General features: G+C 45.7%; 2 protein-coding genes across 2 annotated transcripts; one reads left to right on the forward strand and one right to left on the reverse strand.

Moving 5' to 3' along the window:
* The first annotated feature begins 12,046 nt into the window (after nt 1–12,046).
* Nucleotides 12,047–12,595, forward strand: LOC125521199 (histone H4). The gene has a single exon (XM_048686261.1). It carries the CDS (start codon nt 12,135–12,137, stop codon nt 12,444–12,446), a length of 312 nt encoding a protein of 103 aa, XP_048542218.1. The 5' UTR covers nt 12,047–12,134; the 3' UTR covers nt 12,447–12,595.
* A 1,080-nt stretch (nt 12,596–13,675) lies between these two features.
* LOC125536060 (uncharacterized protein At4g08330, chloroplastic-like) lies at nt 13,676–15,309 on the reverse strand. Its single transcript, XM_048699176.1, has 2 exons — nt 15,023–15,309; nt 13,676–14,331 (listed from the first exon to the last, which is right to left on the reverse strand). Exons 1-2 carry the CDS (start codon nt 15,070–15,072, stop codon nt 13,932–13,934), a joined length of 450 nt encoding a protein of 149 aa, XP_048555133.1. The 5' UTR covers nt 15,073–15,309; the 3' UTR covers nt 13,676–13,931.
* Nucleotides 15,310–16,654: the final 1,345 nt, after the last annotated feature.

The raw sequence follows: 16,654 nt of genomic DNA on the forward strand, positions 1-16,654 counted from the left end.
AATTCGATTGTTCAAATTCCTCAACTGAAGAAAATGGATGATGGTAAAAGGCCACAGAAGGGAGGAAAGAGGCCTGAGGTAAATACAACGTTTGAGATCCCTGATGACATATATGCTGGGTACTGCACACCTACCGAGGAAACCAAAAATGAGCGCAAAGTGCGCATTCAGAAGATAGAGAGGAGATGGGCAAGAGAATGGAGGGAGTACAGATATGTCACTCCTAAGTATATGAAGAAATTCGCACTCAATCCTCCATGCCCAAGAGCTCCATTGGCACCTGGCCAAATTGCTGATCCCACCAGCCTCAAGCGAGGTGAGGACTATCATAATGAATGGTCCAAGCACCAAGCCAAGCTGGCTAAGCAAGCCAGAGAAGCAGTGAGGAAATTTAATGAAGACTCTGCTGCTGCCTCTGCTGAGGCCTTTGCTATCAAGCCAAAGAAGGCTATGTCAAAGAAGCCTGCGCGCAAGCTAAGTGCTTCACCAACAATGCCCTCAAGGTCAAGTTCCTCAGCAATGCCCTCACGGCCAGAATCATCAAAGCCCTCACGGCCAATTCCTCATGCTGCTCCTGTTCCTCCAAAGTCCTCAGCTCCTCCGCCGGAGCCTTCAGCTGTTCCGACCAAATCCTCAGCACCTGTGCATCTCGCTTCGTGCCAAAGGACCGCCGGCATCTCCATTGCCTCAGGTGTCTCAGCTAGTTCCTCAGCTGCACCAAGTTTCTCAGCTGGCCCCTCACTGCTGAAGACAAAGGCCACTGCTGGACGAGGTCCTCGCCTAAGTCCTCAAAAGAAGCAAGTCGCTTTCCAAGTGCCGTCTGATGAAGACGAAGATGATGATGATGAACTTGCAGAAATCATCAGAGACAGGCAAGTCAGGGCCGCTAGAGCCAAAGGATCAGAAGTGCCACTGCTTTTGGATTCCAAGTTGATCCTTGACTACATTGATGATTGGCACAAGGACCCCAACACTCCCTTGCCTGACTTCAAGCTGACTCCTGGCTAGAGTCACATGCTGACCCACTTCATTCAAGAAGAAAAATGGAAATTTGAGAAGGCTAGGCAGATCAAGAAAGCGCAGTACAAGAAAGAGCGCTATATGAAGAAAAACGTTGTCTCTATGACAACTGAAGAACTTGTCACAATTCAGACTGAGATTAAGAAACTCAGTGATAACTTTGACGCATATCGCTCTGATTGGCTTGGAGCCAAGGTTCGTTTTGTGAAACTTGCAAATAACTTCACTTCCAATGTTGCAGCCCCAACGCAACATGAAAATCCTCAGGCTGAAGCATCTGCTCAGCCTACTGAAGAAAATGCCAGCACCGCTGATGACAATCAGGCTACTGAAGATAATGTGAGTTCCAGGGCTGATGACTGCATTCCAGCCGCTGAAGAAATTGCCAGGGCACCCACTAGTGGTGTGCCTGAAGAAACTGAAGAACTCAGGGCAACTGCATTAGTTGTGCCTAAAGAAAATCAACCAGATTCATCAGCTGCTCCTGCACCAACTTCAACTCCAATCCTTCCATCTGCATCGGATGTGAAGAAGACCAAGGCTGTAGAGCGTGCTGCAGTGAAGAAAAGGAAAGCATCAGCTGCTTCAGATTCTTCAGCTCCGAAGAAAATGAAGCCTATGACAAGTTCATTTGCACATCCGATTGATGTTGTTCCCATCTCAACCAGGCCATCAAAGGACCTTGTTCCTTTTGATGAAGAATATGTGATCCCCAGCGGATCTGATGAAGAAACTCATTTTGCTGCTTCGTCTGAACCATTGGATGAAGAAATTGAAGTGGATGCGATCCCTTCAACACCTATCATCTCCTGGCCTATGCCTCAGTTCACAGCTGAAGAGGCTGGCGTTGAAGAAATGGAAGATGATGATGTGGACATTGGCTGCTCCACACCCGTAATCAGTGATGAATTCTGGGAAAGTCAGCATCCAAATTCTCCAATGTTCACTCCTCTACAACAAATTCCTCAGTCCCCCACACAAACTGATCACATGGGCTCTAAATAAACTCATCCCACTGCATCTGCCCATGAGGAAATTCCAGCCACTAGCACTGAAGAAACTGCTGCTGCTGAACAACCAACGACGCAGACTGCCACTAAGGAGGAACCAGAAATTCCTCAGCCTGAAGAACCTGCGATTGAGATTCCTGAGGTCGTGATGCAACTCACAGACACTCCTCTGCCGAAGCCAAAGGATCCATTCTCACACAAGCAAAAGTTCAAGGCTGATGATTTCTTCGGCGAGCACGTATTCTTCGAAGATTACAACCCATATGACTCTGCTCGCATTAGGAAGAGGCGTTTCTGGACTGCTAGTCAAGCCAATTTCTATTCCTCAGTGCTGTTCAACAAGGAGAAGATTTTCTACCATGAGCATATTCCTCACGTGGTGTAACGCCCCATGACCGATGTGCCAGGTGTCGTCCAGTTATTCACTGTTGTTGCTTTGTCATTGCTTGCGTGTCATGCATTGCATATCATGTCATCATGTGCATCTCATTTGCATACATGTTCGTCTCATGCATCCGAGCATTTTTTCCGTTGTCCGTTTTGCATTCCGGCGCTCCGTTCTCCTCCGGTGGTCATTTCTACTTTCCTTTCGTGTGTGGTGATTAAACATTTCCGGATTGGACCGAGACTTGCCATGCGGCCTTGGTTTACTACCGGTAGACCGCCTGTCAAGTTTCATACCATTTGGACTTCGTTTGATGCTCCAACGGTTAACCGAGGGATCAAAAAGGCCTCGTGTGTGTTGCAGCCCAACACCCCTCCAAAGTGGCCCAAAACCCACCTAAACCTCCTCCATCATCTCGGTCGTTCGATCACGATCGCGTGGCCGAAAACCGCACCTCATCTGGACTCTCCTAACTCCCTCTACCTATAAATATGTGCTCCCCTCCCGAAATTCGCGGATGAACCCTAGCTTTCTTCCAGCTCCAGCCACCGGACGTGTCCATCCCGGACCGGACAATGTCCGCCACCGCCACCTCACTCCGACGAATTGGAGCGCGCCACGTCACTCCCGCCGCCGCCGCGAGCCAACCAACTCGCGCCACCTCACCCGCGCCGCGCCCTCTCTCTCCGCCCTGCACCCGCCGGCCCGCCGAGCCCGCCTCCGGCCCGCGCGGGCCCAGATCTCGCGCCGCCGCCTGTATGCACCGCGCGACGCCCTTCTCCACTGCCGGCCGAGCTCCGCCCGGCCCGAGCGCCACCGCGCGGCTGCCCGCGGCCTCCCGAGGCACGCGCCGCCCGCCGGGGCGCGCCGCCCGTCCGCCTCCTTGCCGCTCCGCCGTGGAGCGACTACTCCGGCCGCCGCCCGCTGGACCTTTGCCTCGACGCCGCAGCTCCGACGACCTCACCCCGGCGCCCCTCCGCCGCCTTGCCCTCCTCCGGTTCCCTCGTTCCTCGCCGCCCTCTCCTTCCCCATCGCCGGCGAACCGCATCTCCGGCGCTAACTCCGGCCAGATCCGCCGCTGCATCGAAAACCGTGCAAAACCCTAGATCTCGAGGTAGTAAATTTCTTCTAAGTCCTGAGATTTCAGATTCATGTGCCCATCTTCATCGCATCGTAACTTTGCATACATAGCTCCGATTGATGCATATAGCATATCAAAATGTCCGTCTCAGAGAGTACATCATTTCATTCCATTGCATCATTTTCATTTGAGCTCATCTTGGTGCCCGAAATGCTGTTAGAAGAGTGCTACTTGAGATAATTGTCAGATCCGCTGCTCCAATTAGTTATTTGTCATTTTTGCCATGATTATTGTGTGCATGATATGCCCATGAGCTCTACATATGTTTTGTTAAGGGTTTTGCCATCTTTCCAGAGGTGCAACCCATGTATTTTTGTGATGTGTGTGGTGACTAGCACGAGATTGCAAAGTGAGGCACTTGGTAATGCTGATTTCAGGGACTTAGCATTTCCACTAAGTCCTTAAGCTGTTTATCTCATATGGCCATATGTTCATGTTGTTTCCTAGTGATACGTGCCTCTTTTGAGGATGATCAGTAAGGATGTTTTGTTAATATTGTAGTGCTCTATCCATCCATGTCTTTGTTTGCAATTATGGAGCACCCTAGCTTGAGTCAATCGAGCTCTACTTTTGCTATTTCATGAATCTGGGCAGATTGTCTACTTGATAGCGATTTTGCCAAGGGTGTGTTAGTTGATCCGTGTATGCTATGTTATTGTTCTTGCCATGTCTAGCTTTCATTTTGTGTATTCTTGATGGGTGTATGCCTAGATTGTCATGACTTTCTCCATAGTGAGTGCATCGAGCTCGTAAACATGCCTACTTGATATCTGTTTTCAGCATGTTTCAGTTTTCACTAAGTCTGAGAACTGATTATGTTTTTGCCATGTTCACATGCTTGCAATTGTATTTTCTGATCCCTTTTGTCTCAAGGTCACTAAGGGACTTTTGTTAAGCTCTTTGAGTAGCTCCATGCCATGCTTTACTTTGCCATGTTCAGACCGTGTAGCATATAATTTTCATGCTTCGAAGTGTGCTACCTGATCTGAAATTCCAGACAAGTGTTAATTTCACTAAGTCTGAAATCTGTTTACCATATGCATTTTTGCCATGCTTGTTTGAACCTGTTAATGAATGAATTGGCCGTAGCTCAGTGCTAGACTTTTGTTAAGCATCATGAATGGATTCCTGCCATGTATTTTGTTGCCATGTTTGAATGCTGTAGCATGTTCATCTTGTTGCATTTAGTTGGCTACTTGCTGTAAATCTCAGACCGGTGTCATATTTGAATTGCTTGCCATTTTCAAACCGTAACTCCGATTTCGGTGATCTTTATATCGTTTTCAAGCGATTTCATATCATCTTTCCAGTGGCACACTTGGTTTTCCAAGTTGAGGCCAGGTTCATTCGTTCCTTGTCAAATCATGCATATGCATCGCATACCGCATCCCGCATATCATACCATGTTCATGTGTTGGTCGTTTACTATGTTGTGTGCTTCTTTTCCGGTGTTTGCTTCTTCGGGTTGGTTCCGGTAACGTCGCGTTTGTGAGGACCCGTTCGTCTACGTTCGTTTATCTTCTTCATGGACTCGTTCTTCTTCCTTGCGGGATTTCAGGCAAGATGATCATACCCTCGAAATCACTTCTATCTTTACTTGCTAGATGCTCGCTCTTTTGCTATGCCTATGCTGCGATACCTACCACTTGCTTATCATGCCACCCATATTGTTGAACCAAGCCTCTAACCCACCTTGTCCTAGCAAACCATTGTTTGGCTATGTTACCGCTTTGCTCAGCCCCTCTTATAGCGTTGTTAATTGCAGGTGAAGATTGAAGTCTGTTCCTTGTTGGAACATGGAGATGTTGTTCCTTGTTGGACATGTTTACTTGTTGGGATATCACAATATATCTTATTTAATTAATGCATCTATATACTTGGTAAAGGGTGGAAGGCTCGGCCTTATGCCTGGTGTTTTGTTCCACTCTTGCCGCCCTAGTTTCCGTCATATCGGTGTTATGTTCCCGGATTTTGCGTTCCTTACGCGGTTGGGTAATAATGGGAACCCCTTGACAGTTCGCCTTGAATAAAACTCTTCCAGCAATGCCCAACATTGGTTTTACCATTTGCCACCTAGCCTTTTCTTTTCCCTTGGGAGTCGCGCTCCTGAGGGTCATCATTATTTTACCCCCCCGGGCCAGTGCTCCTTTGAGTGTTGGTCCAACTTGTCAGCCGCCGGTGGCCACCAGGGGCAACTCTGGGCTGGCCTACCGGAAGTTTGGACGATCCGGTGTGCCTTGAGAAAGAGATATGTGCAGCTCCTATCGGGATTTGTCGGCACATTCGGGTGGTGTTGCTGGTTTAGTTTTACCCTGTCGAAATGTCTTGTAGAACCGGGATACCGAGTCTGATCGGAATGTCTCAGGAGGAGGTCTATTCCTTCGTTGACTGTGAGAGCTTGTGATGGGCTAAGTTGGGACACCCCTGCAGGGATTTGAACTTTCGAAAGCCGTGCCCGCGGTTATGGGCAGATGGGAATTTGTTAACGTCCGGTTGTAGAAAACCTGAAGTTGACCTTAATTAAAATATATCAACAGCGTGTGTAACCGTGATGGTCTCTTTCTGGCGGAGTCCGGGAAGTGAACACGGTTGTTGGAGTTATGCTTGACGTAGGTTGCTATAGGATCACTTCTTGATCATACTTTTATCGACCGTGCTTTGCCTTCTCTTCTCGCTCTCATTTGCGTATGTTAGCCACCATATATGCTAGTCGCTTGCTGCAGCTCCATCTCATACCTTTTACCTTACCCATAAGTTTAAATAGTCTTGATCACGAGGGTGCGAGATTGTTGAGTCCCCGTGACTCATAGATACTTCCAAAACCAGTTTGCAGGTGCCGATGTTACTGAGCAGGTGACGCAACCAAGCTCAAGGAGGAGCTCGATGAAGATCTTGTCCTTTGTGTTGTTTCATTCTAGTTGATCAGTAGTGGAGCCCAGTTGGGGCCGATCGGGGACCTTTGTCGCTTTTGGGGTTCTTCTTTTATTTTGGTTTCGTAGTCGGACCTTGATTGTATCTGGATGATGTAATGCTTTATCCATGTAATTGTGTGAAGTGGCGATTGTAAGCCAACTATGTATCTCTTTCCCTTATGTATTACATGGGTTGTGTGAAGATTACCTCACTTGCGACATTGCTTTCAATGCGGTTATGCCTCTAAGTCGTGCTTTGACACGTGGGAGATATAGCCGCATCGAGGGCGTTACACGTGGATATGAAATCTCTGCCGTGCTTCACACTAGTCCTCAGTGTTCTTCACGACGCTGGGCTGCTCAACTTTTGCTCTGACATCTGCGATTGGAATGAGGAACTGATTCTTCAATTCTATGCAACGCTGCACATCACCGGAGATGCTGAAGATGTGAATTCATGGGTGCTGGACTGGATGTCTGAAAACACTCACTACACTGCACTAGCCTCTGAATTGCTTCGTGCTCTACCACTCAGTCCTCCCCTTGAAGAAGCTCGTTGCATCTACAGTGAACCTGAGCTCACACATCATTACATGTAGGTGCTGATGAAGCCTTTGAAACTAGGTCAGGCACCACGAACCAAATTCCTCAAGAAGGAATTGCTGTACGTGCCCAGAAATGTCTATCGTATTCTTACGAGGACAATCAGTCCTATCAAAGGCCACGACTCATCTGATGAGGAAATTGTTGGCATCATGAAGAATCTGGTATTCAACATCGTTCATGGCATTCCTGTCAATTATCACGATTTCTTCATGAGGACTATGGCCAATGTTGCACTGTCTCCGTTTGAGTTGAAGCCTTATGGACCTTGGATCATGAGATTCCTCAGGACAAGGTCTTCACTCAACTACAAAGCTGATTTCCAGAACCATCTCAGCTACTTGCCCCCAATTGAAGTCCTCAAGCAGACATATTCCTCAGTTGATGGAAAGGGCAAGGCACCAGCTGTAATTGATGAAGGCATTCATCCATTGGATGGTCAGTTTCGCAAAGCTGCATATTATTCCACCAATGATGACTCTGCCAATGCACCTAAGTCCACTCCTCAAGCCACTGCTCCGCGCGTGATGACTGACCATGAACTTCTGCTTAGTCTTCACCAGAAGGTGGATCGAAATCACAAATGGGTTAAGCGTCAGTTTGGTTCACTTCTTCACAACATGACTGCCACACACAATGCAGTGAAGAAAAACCACTACTACCTCCATCAAGTCTTTGATCGCACCTGGGCAATCCTGTCACATCCGTATGGTGAAGAAGATCTGAAGAACATGGGTCTTAATGAAGATTTTGACTGGTCTGCACCTCCTCCGAAGAAATTCAAGAAGGTCAAGGTTCCTTCTCTGGTGGCCAGCTCATATTCTTCATCGCGCGACACTGATGAACATGAAGATTTGGACGACACTGCGGCAGGCCCTACATCAACAAACGACCCCAACAACGCTGGCGCTCCTTCATCAACATGATTATCTTCAGGGGCGTTAGTCCTCATTTTCGATCCTTTTGGTCATTCGATGACAAAGGGGGAGAAACATGAGTTAGTCTTCAAGCGGGTCTACTATATGGGCATTTATTTTGCTAAGTTACAACTCTCGTTCTTCTAAAACTTTATTGGATCGAGTTGTAATCTTAAACCCGATGGTGCTCTGATACTTTTGATGCACTATGCTCTGATACTCTTGATGCACTATTCTACATGCTTATTCCTTGTTAATATTATTGCACGCATGCTAAATTTCATCAGGCACCATATTTCATCATGCATTTCAAATTCTTCATATTATATGTTAAATGCGTGTATGAATTACAAGATATAGGGGGAGATCTCCATGATTCAACTCTTCAAGTGTGCATTGCTTCAAAAGCAAATTCCTCACTATGCACATCTTCAGGGGGAGTTCTTCTATATCTTGCAATCAAATTCCTCAATATCAGTATTTACACTTCATATGTTTATCCCCGTTGAAAACTTAACATATATTGTCATCAGTCAGCAAAAAAGGGGAGATTGTAAGTGCATCTAGTGCCCCTTAGTGATTTTGGTGTATTGAAGACTTATAGGTTAAGGGACTAATGCGTGTGTTAGTGTACACAGGTCTATAAGTCTATGAGGACTTTGATATTTACAGAAAAAGTCGACCCCTAAAAATGAATATCTTCGACTGAAGATTTTGGTATTTCTGAAGACTTTCATGAAGACTTTGAAAGTGAATAAATTGGTGTGTTCGTGAAGACTTGATATTCATGCGAGAAATATGAAGCTTGAAGACTTTCGTGTTCATAGTTTTGTTTTTCTCTTTCTTGAGTCATAGGAAACACCGTACTGTTAAAGGGGGTCGAGGAAATACTAAGGAAAAATTTCCATGTGATGCTCAACTCAAATCCTACACCTACCAATCCCTTCGAGTGAAGCCATTGGAAATCTCATACAGTTCAGTCAATTTCTTCAGTGACAGAGACGAAGTTCTTCTGGTCTCTGAGGAATTTGTCCTGACTGAGGAGTTAGGAATTCGCCAGTGCGGATTGCCTACACAGTGAGGAACATGATAGCCCTGAGGATTTTGCTACTCAAAATTCCGACCGTTGCTGTGCTATGCGCCAGCTGTCCCAAAATATCTATCCACTTAACGGTCATATCATTGAAGGGCATTTATGTCTTATCATGTCGGGCTGCTCCCTAGGCTATAAATAGCCGCCCCCTACAACCACTAGGTGGTTGGCTGCTCCGAGAGAAACTGACACTTGTCATTTGAGAGCAACCCATCCTCCAAGGACTTTGAGCGAAAATCATCAAGTGAGGAAAAACCAAAAACCCAAAACCCAAACACCTACAAACCCCAAGTGATTGAGCATCACTGAAGAGATTGATTCTGAGTGGATCCGACGCTTGTTACCTTTGAAGACTATGCTTCTTCCAGACGGTTAGACGTCATGGTCTAGAGCATCCAAGAGGAATTGTGGATCGCTGAGTGACCAAGTTTGTGAAGGTTTGGAAGTCGCCTGAAGACTTACCACGAGTGATTGGACGAGGTCTGTGTGACCTTAGTTCAAAGAGAATACGGTGAGTACTGGGTGTCTTGGACCAAGTGTCCTTGACTGGGTGTCCGGGACTGGGTGTCCGGGACTGTGTGTCCTCGATTTTAAATACTCAGCCGCTCCAACCAGACGTACAACTGAGACAGCAGTTGGAACTGGTCTACCTAATCATTGTCTTCACCGAGCTTACTGGTTCTATTTCCTCAACTCTTTCATTTCCTCATAACTGTGTTGTATGTTTGTTCATATCTGTGTTTGAAGACTTTGACTGAAGACTTTCTCAATTTCCTCAGTTCAATTTCTTCAGTCTGTTTGTCTTCATCCTGAGTTATCCTGTGATTACGCTTCCTGTACTCTGTGCCTGTCTTCATTTCATCATGATGACTATGCTTGTATTCTGTTGTGTTTACTTTTGAGTACTTATTCCGCTGCTAGTAGTTCTTCGCTAAGGAATTTCCTCACCAGCAAATTCCTCAGTGAAGAATTTCATAAAAATCGCCTATTCACCCCCCTCTAGTCGATATAACGCACTTTCAGGTTAGATTTATCTTAATTCTTCTTTTATAGTTGTGGATACTTGCGAGAGGGGGTAATCATAAGCGAGAGGCTTATCCAAGTAAAAACAACACCCAAGCACCGGACCACTCACATATCAAATTATCAAAATAACAAACACGAATTAAACAAACATGATAAAAGTGACTAGTGTGTCCTCGGGGACGCTTTGCTTATTATAAGAGATCTTTCTGCCCTGTCCTTTGCTACAAAAAGGATCGAGCTACCTTGTTGCACCTTCGTTACCGATACTATTACTTACTCGTTACAAATTGTCCTGCTACAAACTATATGTTACCGAAAATTTTAGTGCCCACAGAAAATACCTTGCTAAAAACTGCTTGTCATTTCCTCGTGCTTCTCGTTGGGTTCGACACTCTTACTTATCGATATGATTACGATTGATCCCTTATACTTGTGGGTTATCAATAGCCAAGAGAACACCTTCACTCGCAGGGGAGCCCTTGTTTTTCGGTGAAGGCGCCAGTTCAGGTCCGGGATAGAACCGTGGAAGAGAGCTAGATAGCGGCACTTGGCGGAGTACTGACCGGAGTTAGTCCATCTCCATCTCAGCTTGTTGGGTTGGTCGGAGAGTTGTACATGATTGATACGCCGCCATAGCCCCTTGTACGGGACCAAGGCAGTCAGGCCAAGGGCGTCATGAATGTCGCGAACTTATACCCTCCCAAAGAGCCCATAGCACACGGAACGATCTTGTCGACATCGCTTCGGGATCCGGTAAAAGATTTGGGGGGGGGCATATTCCGTAATATACTTCATGTCGAGCCATGGGTCTATCCAAAAGCGGCAAGAGTTATTGTTGCCCGACAACCAAGAAGTGGAGGTGCGGAAGATCTACGATGCCTACGAATCAGAGGGGAGGTGAAGATGCAGCTCTAGTATTTCTAGCGACCAGTAACCAGGAAGTTCATCTTCTCGATCAAGGGACTCAAGCTCTGGTATTTTCTCACATACCATGATCTCTTGCAACAAACTGAGCGATGATGGACCTATGGGAGCTCCTATCATGCGCCTAGCGCGGTAGCGAGCAAACGCACGATATGTTGTGGTGGGAGCTAGTTTTTTTTAAGGAACCGACAGAAGCATTGCCTTTTTATTTAGGCGAAATAGAGGGTTTATGTACAGAGGTGCCAGATTAACCCACAACGGGGCCGACACTAGATTACAACTCAACCAATACCCGACCATAGGACATGTCCTTCTGCTTGATCTTAAATTTTTCATGCATTAAGAAATGGTTTCACATCTAAAAAATATTCATGAATTTAATGTATGTTTGCCAATTTTTTAAAAGATTTTTATTCACGGAAATAAAAACACTCATGAATTTTCAAAGGTGTTCATGTTTCTAAAAATGTTCATACATTAAGAAATGCTTTCACATATAATATAACATTATTTTATTTTGTTTGAAATGTAAAAAAAAGGAAACACACGAAAAGGAAAGGAAAAACAGTCTTGGAAAAAAGGAACATAAATAAAAAAGAGGTTTGGATCACGCCATTATACTCATCAACAATCATGGTCCATGCACCAAAAACAAAAGGAGGTTTGGATTGATTCTCCTGTATACCACGTCTCGCGTTGAATTTCAGCCAAAGTTTATATCTGCAATCAAAGCACTCCGTCTAAATCCAGAAAGTTGGTTCGTAACTTAAAATCTGGAAAGTTCTCACAAAAGGAAGGAAAGCCACAACCCCCCGCCAACAGCCCAAAAATTCGAGCTGCCGCCCCACCTCTGACCCGGCCCGCCAAGCCACAGGTCCAAGCCTCCCGCCACGTCAGCGATCCGCGGCATCTCTCTCGCGGATCCCCATCTCGACCGTCCACCGCATCCGCATCGAACGGCAGGCACACGCCTCCTCCAACCTCTCTCCCCTTTAAAACGCCCCTCGCCCCTCCCCGCAAATCACAACACAAACCACCAACCACCACCGCTACTCCAACCCCACATTCGCTCGCCAGCAGCTCGAAGAGGATCGTCGGCGACCATGTCCGGGCGCGGCAAGGGAGGCAAGGGGCTCGGCAAGGGCGGCGCCAAGCGCCACCGGAAGGTGCTGCGCGACAACATCCAGGGCATCACCAAGCCGGCGATCCGGAGGCTCGCTCGGAGGGGCGGCGTCAAGCGCATCTCGGGGCTCATCTACGAGGAGACCCGCGGCGTGCTCAAGATCTTCCTCGAGAACGTCATCCGCGACGCCGTCACCTACACCGAGCACGCCCGCCGCAAGACCGTCACCGCCATGGACGTCGTCTACGCCCTCAAGCGCCAGGGCCGCACCCTCTACGGCTTCGGCGGCTAGGCGCTTCCTCGCCCCTCCCCTGCAGATCCCAAAAGCTTGATGATACCGCGACTTGTGTGGTTTGCTACTTCCTCTGTAGTTCCAAGTGAATCGTGAAACAAAGCTACTCGCATCTGGAGTTGGAAATCAATATACACCGTGTTTCTGAATTTTGTCTCGCTGGTTGGCCTGCTATATCTCTGTTTGTGTGCGATTGCTGTTTCTTCTGTAATGCAAAATTGTGTGCGCTCTGGAGTAAGTAGATTTTATCAGTAGACGCCGACAAATCGTACTTGGTTGTGCAACACTGGGCAGAATTGGTGTTCCTTCTGTTGTGCAACGCTGTAATTGAGATGAATTTTGTCTGCATTGCATACATCCAGTCTTAGATTGATTTGTTATGCTCACAAGAGTTCCAGCTGTGAAATTAGTCTGGAACTCTCACAGTTACCAATTCATGATGTGGTTACTGTGAACTGCTAACTCTGAATCATCATTTCTGCTTTATCTCTGTCGATTTCTAGTTGCTACAGAAACCTTTTCAATTGCTTGAACGGTGATTCCATGTGCAGAATTTGCTAATACACATACGCGAAAAAACCCCCTTCTGCAGTGGCAGCAACAACTACATCCTTTAGAGGAATTGGTCATCTTCATTTTGCTATCTCAAAGGAGGATGTGGATGAGTTTACAGTGACAATGATTCACTGCAAATCCTGCGGATTCATTCACTGTATTCAAACGATTTTCCATTTGTGAGGTGTCAACAAAAAGTGAAAAACTGAACAATGAAAACAAAGGAAGGGGTGCAATGATGCATTGGATCTCTTACGAATTACATTCAGATATCCAAAGCAGCTCAAATAACAGAGTAGTAATTTCTCCTGAGAAGACATGATGCAGATTACAAAACCATGATCCGGTCAGAACGGCAATGTAACAGGTATACCAAGTTAGATTGATATTGGTATTCACACGAATTAGTGGTCCTTGTTGTTTGGCTTTGAAGTATATTTGTGTATAAAAGAAATCTTTCTATTAGACAATAAACTGAAGATAGACATCATTTTGATAGATAATATTCACAGTATCTCAATACATTTTTCTCTTCGACGCAAACAGCTTTGACCCCTTCCCACATGAACAACTTCAAGAACGCCTTTATGAGACTGAACGCCTGATAGGGAGGCGACTGAATATGGCAAACATGTTGCAAACACGCTGAAGACATAGATACACAAGTACCGACGTAGACACCAAAAAGACCCTCCCATTTTGTACTATCAACACAACCAAAAATTGACACTTCTGTTTAAAGTATACATGTACAACGGTAATAGAAAAGAAATGAAAAATTACTATCAAGTATGTGCAGTGAGATGACTGAAGCATCACAGAGATGGCAAGTTCCCTTGAAAAGCTCTGATTCACAGCATCCCAGTCCGGCACAGAGTAGAGACCTTACCATGCTTTTCAAGGCATACAATACATCATTTCAGATTGCTGTCATTGAGAGAATGGAACACCGGAGTCGTCCGATGATGGCTGTAGCGCATTGATCTTGATAACATATTTCTTTCGACTAGACGTGCAGCTGACCTCTGAGCTTGCGAGTGTGTCATCTGAGCTATGATACAAGGCAGAGTCCTCGTCGTCATAAGCGTTACCGATATGGCCATTGCACTTGCGGCAGAGCAATCGTGTCCTCCTTCTGAAGAAACCCCAGGAAGACCTTGAGCGGAAGTACGGCGTGCAGCTCACTTCGTCGGTTTGCGTGAACCGGTTCTCGTCAACTGCGAAGAATGAGACGACGCCTTTCCTGATCTGCTTTCCATACTTTGATCCAATGTTGGCCGTGTTCCGTGTCGAGGAGCTCAAGTTCAATGCATAGCCACAGTACCCACAGCTTTCATGAAGAAACAAAGAACACACATCATCAGACTGAACATAGAAACCTGAAACTACCATCCTACCGCTTTGACAAGAACGTCGTATTCGCATATAAATGACAATTCCGTGTTTTTCTGTATGCCTTCACAAGTTCAAATTATGTCCCACAGAATTTATTATATCCTTCTGCACTCAAAACGTAACATTTTTTTAAACGAAACACAGAGATGCTGCTTTCCATTCATTAAGATAAGAGGAGAAGCCTCAAAGGGGATTACATGTCAAAACTGTACAGAAAAACAAAAGAGGGAAGTAAGGCTACATCTGACTAATCCACTTAACACCTCTTATCCCAGCCGTGAGCCAGATGTTGAGCTCAGAGATGCTGATCTCTTCAAATAAACAGAGTGCCAACGATGATCATTTCATTTCAGTATTCTGAAGAAACAGAGGTTCTAGCAGCCAGAACATAACTAGAAGCAACAAAAGATTCAGTATCCATCCATGATGTACCAACTGAACCCAGCAATACCGCATCAGTAATCTCAAATTGACCTTAGTGGACGGTAAGTAGCACAGACTTTTGAGAACAAACACAGGAAGAAGCAAGGCAGTCAAGGTCAAAAGACCAAACAAGATTGTCGATCCTAGGGTTCAAGTGTAGGTTCCCTGAGCAGAAGAGAGCCACGGGAAGGAAGTCGGCGAACCTGTAGGCGACGTCTTTGGCGGAGTAGCAGCCGTCGAGGGCCCTCGCCATGCTCCCCGAATCCCGATCGACTGGGGAAAGTGCCGGCCAGCGGGGAGGGAGGGAGGGAGAAGGGGGGAGAGGGGGGCTCTGCTCTGCTCTTTTGATTGGGGGCTGGCTGTGACGGCGAAGCGGGCAACGGTCTCCGCGGAGGGCAGGCAGGTAGGATTGGCGACCGCGCCGCGCTGGTTTCTCTTTCTTTTTCTCCTTTTCTTCGTGCCCTTTGGCGCACGTCGTGGCGGGCGGAAGGTGGGTGGATTGATGATGGTGGCGTTGCTCTCGCGTCGTTGTTGCCATGCCAGCAACGTGGCCAACGCCGTGATTGATTTGCTGCCGCGCCTGTGATGTGATCGTGTGAAGGCTGATGGTGCCTCGTTCGTTGTGCTTGCGTGTTGCCAGACGTTGCGCCTGTGTCGCTGTCTCTGTTCAAACTTCAAAATCTTCGGCAGATGCAGCGCTTGGTCAATACGTGTGTGCACATCCACACGCGGTATGTTGTGCTGCTGGGCTCTGTTTTTTTTTGAGTGATGCTTCAGAGAAACTAGCACCGGTATCGACTTTGTTTTGAGTGAAAACTAAAGAACGAGATAATTTGAATGAAAGATGATCCATCAGTCTTGATTGATGATAGAAGTGGGGTATTTATACTCAGACGAAAGTACACATGGTGCTTGGCGGTCAAGTAAACACATAGTTACTTGAGAGCCAAGGAATTACATAGTTGCCTTGAGAGCCAAGAAAATACATGGTTGCTTGAGAACCAAGTAACCTATCTAACATTTAACTTAATCCTAATTAGCTTAATTAATAAGCAACTATTCTATTCTTAACACTCCCCCTTGTACAACGCCTTGTCTTTGGGACATCCATCATCTTGACAAATTCTTTGAATAATCTTGAATGTCTCCTCCAAAAACCCTGTGGAAAAAATATGAGGAGAATAGTGCAGATATGTTGCTAAAACTCCTTTAAACCCAGTGGGAAAATAATAAGGAGAAAATGATGCAACATATAATGATTATTGTCTCTTGATAACTCATATGAGAAAAACCTTTGAAGAAGGAGAAAAATCATTGATGAGTTTAGAGAACAATTAATATGTCTTGAGTACTTTCTTTAAAAACCTCGATAGGAAAAATAGAAAGTATGACGTATGATCTTTGATAAGATATTGCCTCATTAAAAACCATTATGAGAAACTTTGATAGAAAACTCATAAAGGAAAAGAGTGCGATATGATATGCCATTGAAAACTCGTTTATAACCCAGTGGAAAAAATATAAGGAGAAAGTGTATGACATATACGTGCACTTGTGTTTATATTGTCTCGTTAAAAACCTTTATGAGAAACCATTAGGAAAAACTCATAAAGGGAAAAAGAGTACAATATATGCAATCTTAGGGTTGTTAATAGGTTATAGATTTGGGAAATTACTCCCCCTGAACTTTGCAAACCTGGAGAATGTGTAATACAAATTCCATTGATATGATCGTGACATTATGAATAATCCGTAGGATTTTCAAAGTATGTTGTTTGCATATTGTTTCTATAATTCGTGAGGATAAGTAATTTTCGAGCAATGTACTTTATAAT

Source organism: Triticum urartu, chromosome 1, assembly GCF_003073215.2.
Source record: "Triticum urartu cultivar G1812 chromosome 1, Tu2.1, whole genome shotgun sequence".
NCBI classification, from domain to species: domain Eukaryota; kingdom Viridiplantae; phylum Streptophyta; class Magnoliopsida; order Poales; family Poaceae; genus Triticum; species Triticum urartu.